Source organism: Tachypleus tridentatus, chromosome 6 (assembly GCF_004210375.1).
Source record: "Tachypleus tridentatus isolate NWPU-2018 chromosome 6, ASM421037v1, whole genome shotgun sequence".
NCBI classification, from domain to species: Eukaryota; Metazoa; Arthropoda; class Merostomata; order Xiphosura; family Limulidae; genus Tachypleus; species Tachypleus tridentatus.
Window position 1 is genome coordinate 35,250,043 of NC_134830.1, and position 10,932 is coordinate 35,260,974.

General features: G+C 31.1%; 1 protein-coding gene across 11 annotated transcripts in view; it reads right to left on the reverse strand.

Annotated features, from left to right (window-relative positions):
• LOC143252233 (uncharacterized) overlaps positions 1-10,152 on the reverse strand; it is a 42,787-nt gene extending 32,635 nt beyond the window's left edge. For 4 of the 11 annotated variants that reach the window (XM_076504056.1, XM_076504057.1, XM_076504055.1 and 1 more), the window contains exons 1-3: positions 9,012-9,112; positions 8,542-8,619; positions 5,130-5,189 (exon numbers count right to left, since the gene is read on the reverse strand). In XM_076504056.1, coding sequence (XP_076360171.1) covers positions 5,130-5,189; positions 8,542-8,619; positions 9,012-9,014 — 141 coding nt within the window. In that variant the 5' untranslated portion in view covers positions 9,015-9,112. Of the gene's footprint in view, positions 1-5,129; positions 5,190-8,541; positions 8,620-9,011; positions 9,128-9,720 lie in introns of those variants that run through there. The other 7 variants (XM_076504062.1, XM_076504060.1, XM_076504058.1 and 4 more) reach the window with 5 other exon arrangements.
• Between the last annotated feature and the right edge of the window lie 780 nt (positions 10,153-10,932).

Sequence of the window (10,932 nt, forward strand, 5' to 3'; positions counted from 1 at the left end):
CTTTATTTACTTTTGTAATGAAGTATCTCAGTTTAATTATTTTCCTCTGGTAAAAGAAAGAGCAAAGCTAATTGCAAGAAGAATCTACAGGGTGTTCAGAAAGTTACTGTGCAGTTTTGTAATCACATTTTATTCAGTCTATTTCAAGCCAGCAACTGATAGCGGTGTTTAGAAACAAAATAAGAAGGATCCAGGCCTGTACTGATGCCAACAGGGGTTACTTTCAAAATTGTTTATAATTGTCATTCATATTTACCTCCTGTATTCTATATTGAAACATGTCTGTTAATAAATATATAAGTGCACAGTGACTTTCCAAACACCCTGTATATTTAGTATTACATAAAACAACAAAGATTATGAAGCTCAGAGTAAAATCTAAGTTCACAGTAGTGATATCTTCAAGATTACGCTCTCCTGTTTAGCTAGTGTTTAATAATTTTTGGATGATTGTTAATTTTGTGCCAATATTTTGCTGTGATTATATCTATTAAATATTTCATTATCATAACTATGATCATACCAGTAACAACATGTTAGTCTCTATTGTACTTGTATTGCCCAATGAGGTAGTGTTCATTTACAGACTTAAAGTTCAAACTCTGTTGTTTAGTTCATTGCATTAGACACAGCAGAAGGCTTTGCTCTAAAACACTATAGTGAGCCAATATTTTGCTGTAATTCTGTATGTATTAAACATTTTCTTAGCATTGCTGTAATCATACCACTATGATTATGCTTGTCTAAATTTTACTTATAAAGTTCAGTGAATATCTTTCCTTCCAAATAGTAAAAGCTGTTAAAGCTTTATCATGAAAAGCTTAGTAGCAGTTAACAAATGTGACTTTGGCTTAAAAATGAAACTCCCCCTCCTCAGAACAATAACATTTTGGTAATTTGTTTTCCACAACACAAATTTTAGATATTCCACAGTATGTTTGTCCACACGTCTTAAGACTTGTTTTCGTTCCTTTTTCAAAATTTATTTAGTTCTCATGGTTTCAATTATTCAAAATCACTTAAGATATTTAAATTGCCAATTACTTGTATTACTGCTTGAAAATAAAGAGAGATGTGTAATCGTTATGAGTATTTGAATTCCAGTTCACCGTAATAGATCCCAAGTAACTGAATCCTTGTTAATTCTTACCTTCACTACAATAGTTCTCAACATTTCATGTTTCATCCTATTAACTGAACCCAATTTCCTAATTACCTTCACCATAATGGATCTTGATATTTAATGTTTTATATTTAGGACATAACTAATTGATGTAGTGAGATCTAAAAAGTAATGGATAATCATTTTGTTAGTATTAAATAAAATCAACATCACAGTGATTCAAGACTTTACTAGCAAGTGTTTAGGTGTTACAATGTAAATAAGGCGAGGGATTCTAGTGTGTTTACTGATACAATTAAAACATAATATTGTTATTATTTGGTACAGTTTTCACAGTACATGTAAAATTAGGAGACATGACTTCTTTTACGATGTAGGCAGATTTATTTAGTGACAATTCTTTATTAAACTTTATATTCCATATTACTTTAGTTCATAATTCTATAAAGTCCTAATTCAAATGCAGGGTCCTACTTTTTTTAATTTCTACTTTGCTATATTTTAGATCATAATCCAACATAAAATGAAGCAATAGTCAACTTCTACAAATGTCATTACCATGCAGGCTGGTTTTAAAATCATTTTAAACCATTAAAACAATTAGTGTTTTGTGCTGCTGCAAGAGATAATTTTAAAAGTACTTTGTAAATGACTTCAGTATTACCAGACCAAGTATAAGTACTTAAAAATATTTACATATGATTGTTATGTTCACTTAAAAATTACTGAAGCTCTCCTCTAAGTTATCAACTCACAGATACAAGCACTACTTGATGTTACATATTTTCAACAAGATTAGTTGTTAGTTTTATCATTGTCATTAATCTTATGAAAATGAAATTGATTGTTATTGTAACCACCAAAGTTTCATACCAATGACAGAATAAACAAAGAATTACACTTGTTAATACAAGTTTAAATTAAGATTTTTCTTATAGACATGTTTCATTAAGATGTTTTTAAGAATGAATTGCTAGCATTACTGAACACAGATGTTACTCAGCAAGATCTTAAAATGTGAACAAGAGTTGGATATGTTGAAAAGAAAAGTTTGAGGATATATATTCTCATGAAATCAGACTAAGTGATATTTGAAAGAAGCACAGTCATGCCACAGAGAACTTAATGACCAGTTGGAAGCATCAGTAAGGTACATTTTGATTTGATATGAGAAATAGTACCTTGTTTCTTTTTGACATTGGTGAAATTTGAAATGTTGTTTTTGCAATTTGTAAATAAATATTTTGTTTGTTTATTGAGTTTTTCACATAAATTATTTTAATTGGTATTTTTATTCATTTATTTCAATTTTTATTTTAAGGGTATTGGAGCATTTAAATGAACTAATTGTATAGTTTTTTCAACTATAGCACTAAGATTTAATCTTCTAGTCTGATGGTTGTTTTTTGAGAAGTTAAGTATTTTTGTGAAAGTGAATAAGTAAACTCATGTACAATAATTTGTATTTATAAATGTTAATAACATTATTGTAATGGAGCCCCTGTTGTATTTTACAAGCAATGTCTTTATAAAATAAAATGGTTACCACTTCGTGTTATAATAATGACTTAGCTGTTGAACTTTAAACCATCAGAGAAACTCAACAAGAAACTGAATGAAGGTCAACTACAAGAGGTGGGAATAAAGTTAGATGGTCTGAAGAGAAAGAAGGCTGATGCCACAGAAGTACACGAAAGTTAGGAGTTAGTAACATTTCACTACAGAAAGCCCATCTGGTATTCAGAAACATTGTTGTCACGTGGCGAGTCAAGTAAATAAATAACTTGATTAGTTTCTTGTGTAGTTAATTTTTGTCTTATATGACAAAATGTCATTAATTTTTAACTATTACAGAATTTAATGTTCATTAAATAAGGAGATGGAAACTTTCTTGAAATTTCAATAAATAATGTTTTACAGTTGGTTAAACACAAAACAGACATACACTGTTATTCTGTAAAAGTTAAAATGTAAGAAACTAATCAAGCAATATACAATTTTTTAACATTAATAATTTTTATAACACTTTTCTATAGATTTACTGTGAGAAAAACTTCAAAACTGAATTAATACTTTTAATCAGTTTTAAGGTAGATCTTAATCTGTAGCTTTTACATAACTGGGAGATTTTATAGATTTACAAGTACTAGGAGAAACAGATGGGATCATAAGGTATGCTTTTGTCAAGGATTGGAAAGTTATGGTTGTAGATGACTCTCCAGTTATAAAAAGTAGTGTGTGGAGTATATAGGAGCAACAAAAATACACTTATGCTATCCAGGAGCAGGAGGTACAGGATACAACTAAAACAACCAGAGAGACAATTAAGGATTCTAGTAGCAGCACAGTTTTGGTGCTAATGTTGAGAACAGTGATGTAAGGAAAGATGGGTATAATTTAGGTGTTAGTTTGATTTTGTCAGGGATATTGTCAAAAATAAAATCTGGAATAAGATATTAAGATAGTCACTATGGTTGAATAATAGGCTTTAATCAGTATGTGAGGATAAACAAATAGGTTGGCTAGATTTGTAAAATAATTTTAATGGAAAGGTTAATGTTTCTGAAGTGTAGGCTTACACGTAAAAAAGCAGGAGCTAGCATGTTAGCAAAGGCTCTTAACTCAGCTGTAGTGGTAAATTTACACTAGGGCTAGACAGAGGTGAAGGCTATGATATTAGTAAAACTAGAAACATAATTGATATAAAAACGTACAACACCCATAAGATATGAATTTGTTTTAAAATATTTAACTAATTGTTGCTATTGCAATGCTAGGAATATTAGAAATAAAGCAGTTGTGGAAACTGAGGATTTTGATGTTATGGGTATCACTAAAATGTGGTTCAATATAAACAACTTTGAATGATAAGATTTTTCCAAAATACCAGGCTACAGATTGGTTACTACAGATAGAGTATGAAAAGCAAGGGATAGCTTTATATATGAGGATGGAATTGCATCATGTTGAGTTACTGCATATTAAAGAAAACAGTAATAAGTTTGAGTCAGTTTGGGTGATTGTTAGTAGATATAGATAGAAAAGTCTTGAAATTGAGATTTGTTATAGACCACAAGATCATAATGTGGAAGTTAATCAGAAATTGTACAATGAGATCAGAATGGTTGCTTAAAAAGATGATGTTATTGTGAGAGACTTTAATTTTAAGGGTATTGATTGGAGAATTTTGAATTTGACAATGAAGGGGATAGGTTTTTGAAAACTTATAAATTCTTTTATATACCAGCTGGTGTCAGAACCAACAAGTGAGGAATTATTTTTATTGTTTGATTTTGAACTTTGCACAAAGCTACTCGAGGGCTATCTGTGCTAGCCATCCCTAATTTAGCAGTACATGACTAGAAGGAAGGCAGTTAGTCATCACCATTCACATCCACACCTTAGGTTACTCTTTTACCAATGAATTGTGGGATTGACTGTAACATTATAATGCCCCCATGGCTGAAAGGGCCAAAACTGAAAAGTACTACTGAAAATCTTACAAAACAAATATACAGTAGTGTTACTTGCACCTAAACTTAAATACTGAGGTTTTGTCATTGCACGTAAAGTATAAAGATTTTCTTATGATTATTTTGGTGCATTCATGAAAACATTCCAAGCTATATTAATTTCATTCTTGAAAATACAAACATAAAAAACCATTACATTATTTACAGCTGAACAGAAAACAAGAAACAACCTTAAAAAATTACAAGTAATTACATGTAACATCTCCTTTTAGTCATTAAGAAATCAAAGTAAAAATAAACAACAAAACTAATATGCTCACATACCACTATATATATCTACACACACAACACTTGTATACACATAGTACTATAAACAGGTATTTGACATATATGTACACACACACACTTATATACACATACCACTATAAACAGATATTTGATCCATGTTATCTTGAATAAAACCATAAAAAGTACATTTTACACAACCAGAAATAGATGAATTTCACATCCCTTTTCTTGATTAAGTGACCTACCAGGTTAAAGGTCATTATGCACACTAGGTTCAACAGTGCAGCAACAAGAGCTACTGTAACCTAAAGAACAAAACATAATTTGTTAATCCTGTAAAGAAAGAGCTACTGTAACCTGAAGAATAAAAAACAATCTCTTAAGTCTATAAAGAATCACTGCATCAAGAGCTACTGTGATAGAGAATATATATGTAATAAACAAAAACTGGGAAACAAGTCAATGTATTCTCTGTTGTTCATAATTACACTAATGTTGCTGATAAAGATCAGCTTTCAGAATTTTAATGTTTGTATCTTTCTTCAGATTATACATTCACTTTATTCCACTGTTTGAGAAGTTATGTTTCAATTTACAATTTTAATTAAGTAATAGTCTTGTTAGACAATTTTTAAAAAAATTTAAAATACTTTTAGGGAACTTAAAAAAACATACACTTTGCTGTAGCAAACTATAACTGGAGTCTGGCAGTTAAAGTCCAGATTTCTTCACATAGTTGGAGGTTCTTTGTTCTTTCACAAAGTGGTTCACTGTGTCTTTACCTAGATTTTCTAGGCAGCAAGTTGTTTTGTGGGATATGATAAAACAAAAATCATGAAACCTGGAACTGATCAAATAACTCTAAAATTATGCTTTTTTGTGGCATCTGAACCCATTTTATAATTACTAAAAATGGGCAATTTCACAATTTTTTGTTTGTCAAAGTTTGAGACCTGTACAAAAATATCTTTCTACCAGATACCATGTAAATTGGTCAAAATATGGCTGAGTAAATGATCAACAAATATCTCTAAATTATGCTTTTTTCGGATCTCTTACCTCCCAAAAAGAAAAAAAAAGGATTCAAAATGGGCAAATCTAGCTATTTTTCTTTGTAATTGTATTGAGTTCATGAATATTTACATTTGTGCCAGTTGTCTTCTAGACTGCTGTAAATATAACTACACAAGAGCCCAAAATATATATTTTTGGGTTGTTTGACATCTGACCCCTTAAAAATGACTAAATAAAAAAAATGAAAATACTGACTGGACATATTGGACCAAAGTATGACCCTACCAAGTTTCAAGATAATCTGCCAAGATATGTAGGTATAGCAGTTGACTGAAAAGGGTTTCGAAAAAGATGAAACAACAGAAAAACTATATATCTCTCTCATGATGATGATGAGCCCATGTAAAGTAAAAATGTATCTCAAGATTTCTGGTGTGAGTATTAAAACTCTTTTTGTTAACCTGAAGACCTAAGAAGGTTGAAACATTGTTCTCTAATTTATTTTAATAAAAGTTTTAATACCCATACCAGGCATCTTGAAATACAGTACACCTCTCTGTGGAGACATAATTATGAGAAATATTTGTCTTGAATGCTTTCTGCAGAAAATTGAAAACTGGATTCACTGAAAATAATAAGAAATCCTCCCAAGTTTACAAAGTACATCTTGTAAAAACAATTTTACTTTTAACATAGAACCAAAAATCAATGACCATGAAGTTATAAAAGTCATCTCAATTTAAGAATGTAGCCTTATGCTAAAACAGTACCACCTGTGGTACTAGGATATCTCTATTAAGCCTTTTAGTGATCTCTATACATTAGGGAAAAAAAACCTTTAAAAGTAGATTCATTCTTGAAACACCACTGAAAACCTTTCTTGTAAATAGATTGGACCACCAAAAGATTGATAATAAGCAAAATACATGATTTCATGATTGCTGGGACAAAATTGAAATTTGCCTACTTAATCGTATCATTTTTAATCATGTTATTGTTACACAAAACTACAGCAAAATCAACTGAGCATTTTGAACCATAACATAGATATGCTATATGGAATACCGTGAATATCCATGACTTACTTAAAAATTAATTATTTTTCACTGAAAGATGCTTTATGTGGTTATAAGTACATAATAGATGCAACGTTGTTCTGTGTGGCTGCTTTTATACTGGACTCATGTTAAACAAGTTCACACAAAACCTTGATAAATAATTACTTCAAAAGACACAAATCTTTATTTAAAGAGATGTTTTAAACACACTTGTTTTATTTGACAGGGCTGTTTTTCTACTGGAATAATTTTATACGTGTCTAGTGGGGGTCGTGTTTCACTCCAAACACATATTTTCTCATTGCTGTGCATTAAAAAAGTTAACATAGCAGATAATTAAAAACTAGGTATTTAAAATCTACAAATAGGGATTACAAAATAATGTAAGCAAACAAAACTGCAGATCTATTGCTGACAGCTTAACTCAAGCAACAAATAACCATTTTGATTTCACTATAAAATTACTTCAAATGATATTTATTGTGTTACAGGACTCCACTGAGATTTCTGCAAGAAACTGACAGTACTTTTAAACTTACTTCCCCATTCTTAATTATGTCATGCTGTGAAATTTTCTTAGTCCTTCATTTTTAACCATCAAAAAAATCCAGTATGTACATTAGTTGGAAACTACAGCTTGTGCCGTTTCTAGTGTTTTTACTGGAAACAGCCACAACAAAATTAGGGGATTCTGATGTTGGATATTGTTATTCAAGCCACTGTTGTTCATCATTACTCAAGTTTATTTCCCTGGCAATATTTCAACATGTGTTTGACACTGGATGATTACAATAACAGATGTCACTATTCAATATCACATCGGTAATTCTTTCTACTGTTTTTTGTACTTAACAGAAGTCACAAGTACATATTCAGTATTTATTACCACTGCATATATTACTCCTTCATATAGCTATTGCAATTTTAAATAGGTAGTGGTAGTAAATTTTATTGGCAATCGGCAATTCAGCAATGTGTGCCACTGAATGAATTATTTGTGTTGTCTTATTCTAACAAACACTTGTACACAGCAGGCTGTTGAAGAACAAACATATTGTTATGTAAACCTATCAAAGTAAGCATGTGACTGTGTATGTTTATGTTGCACTAACCTTTGTTGTATTATATTAAAAGAAACATTATTCCATTCTGATGAGATTCCTTTGTTGCTGTTCATCTTTTGTTACATAATAGTACAAGCTGATGGAAGCTAGTTATTAAATTTGTGATCATACAGTCTTTTTAAGAGTCCCGAGTTGTCAGCTTCAAAATACAATTTTATATTTTGATTCAACTTTTCTGACGATCCCTACACCCCTATTAATTTGGAAAGGGTCCCAAATTAATAATTTTTAATAATAATGTACACATACACACTTATTCCTGTATATAGATAAATTTCTCATTCCCACTGAAGACCACACACTGTTACTGTGTTAAATAAAGTCTTCATTACCTATTGAACCTGTTTCTAAACTTCATTGGTCTCAAAATTGGTTCTTCTTTAAATATGAAATCTTAAATATTCACATAACTTTAGTGTACACACCTATATACTTCAAATTAATTTATAAATAATACTCACAAGTAGTAACACCATAGACCAGGAAAATATGGTGCATGGTACTCGTCTCTTCCAAAAGGAAACACGTGGTTTGTTTACCTGTTACAGTGTACATCACAGAAGCATTTAGAAAACACATCAGTAAAAAACTAAGTAATGAATTTTCATAACTTATAAGAAATAATGTTCAAACACATTTAATACATATCAACATTTAATTAACATTTAAATTAAAATTTCCAGCTGTTTAAAATTGTAATACATTATGCACATAACAATAAACTGGAGACTGATCCGAGATAAATTATAACACATGACAATCAACAATTCCTCTAAAATTAATTTTAAGGTAATAATGAATCAGTGTCATATTGCAGCCATGATTAGCTTTATTTCTCTTTAATATCTTACTATATATAATTAAAGCATGTTCTTTGCATGGTGCATTATTACAGTATTAACAGTAATTTTGTTACAGTAAATATATTTACCATTAGTACCACATCTTGTTCTTAATCATTATAATAATAATGACGTTAGCTTTCCAGCTACTTCTTACACTTTGACTTTATTCATTACTTCCTGTACTTACACATTACATCAACAAAGATATAATCAAACACACATGTACAACCACAGTGAAGTCATGTTCTTGTTATCAGAGCATTTTTATTTGAAACTATGTCCAGCAATAAAGAAATAGTTGTTGCATAAGCGTGTTATTTTTCTAATTTATTAAATCTTGAATGCAGAAAGTGGAAAATTGTTTTATGGATTTTTGTGGTACCAGTCTTACCTAGTTGGTTTGTTTTATAAATCTATTTTCATTAGTACGAGCTTTGTCATTACATTTTAATAATAACGATTAATTTATATTGTTAGCTTATTACATGGAATTAAATCTATCATAAATCACTTAAGCTAATTATTATCATGAGGTATTTCTCTAATTACAGCCAAGAATATCACTAACTAACAACAATTTTTTGAATTTCGTCTTTCCTATTTCGCCATAACAGAATCAGTTTTTTCGATAAAGCTAACGTTGGTTGGTAGTAACTTTAGGCTTAGCTCTCTTCTTTTTAAGATAGGTCAAACTGTAGCTAAGCTATAACTTTGAGTTTGAAAGATTAAAGATATAAATATAAGGTCAGTACTTTCGCGAAATAAATTACTTTCGTTATTTTGTTTAATACTCACAGTAATATATCAATCGTTATGCCTATGTTAATTGTAAGGCCTTCCACGAAGATTAACTTCCCTTTGCCCTAATTCAGTTTCGTAACATCTCATCTGCTAATTTTTGTCTGTCTCTCTACTTTTACTTTTCATTTAACACTATTTATTTATCTTTAGCGCAGATAGCCATGTTCCTTTGCGTCATAAAACACCAAACCAAACTATTCATCTTTATTACCTAATCGTCTGTTTTCTATATTCTACACACCAATAAATTTCCCGCGACTCTAAATTCTCGACATCAATGAGTTACAAACAACACGCACACCTCTTAGAGAGTTTCGTTGTTTTGTTTGTTTTTGAATATCGCAGAAAGCTACTCGAGGGCTATCTGTGCTAGCCGTCCCTAATTTAGCAGTGTGAGACTAGAGGGAAGGCAGCTAGTCATCACCACCCTCGAATTACGAGTCGCACGCCTTAACGCGCTTGGCCAATATTTTTAGGAAAATTTGTGGAGAATTATTTTTAGACAAGAAAAAAACATTTTTTATAAATGTGCAAATGCTGACCTTCAAAAGGGATTTATTGAAACCAATGTCTGTTTCTCAAATTATGTAATTAGCTAGCACGCGACTTTAAGCCCCCAGTAGCACATTTGAATGTCTGCGGACCTAGAACGCTAGAAACCCGTTGTGGACAGTGCGCAGATAGCCCATTGTGTAACTTTGTGCTTAACTTGTTATTATTATTGAGGACACAACCAAATAAAATAGAATAGGATTAACCTATTGTGAAATATGACTAATTGTTTAGTTTGTGTTTTTAATTTCGCACAAAGCTACTCGAGGACTGTCTGTTCTAGCCGTCCCTAATTTAGCAATGTAAGACGAGAGGGAAGGCAGCTAGTCATCACCACCCACTGCCAACTCTTGGGCTACTCTTTTATCAACGAATAGTGGGATTGACCGTCACATAATAACGCCCCCACGGCTGGGAGGGGAGCATGTTTGGCGCGACTGGGATGCGAACACGCGACCCGCAGATCACGAGTCGCACGACTTAAGACGCTTGGCCATGCCGGGCCTCTAATCGTTTAGTGCTGAAACGTTGATGATAGAAACTAGTATGTTGCTGTAAGAGTAGTGAGTCAAAGAATAAATAACCTGTACATCACTTTTCTTTTCAGTTTCACTCAACGTCACGTTTCGGAAGAGAATTTAGACATATAAAACA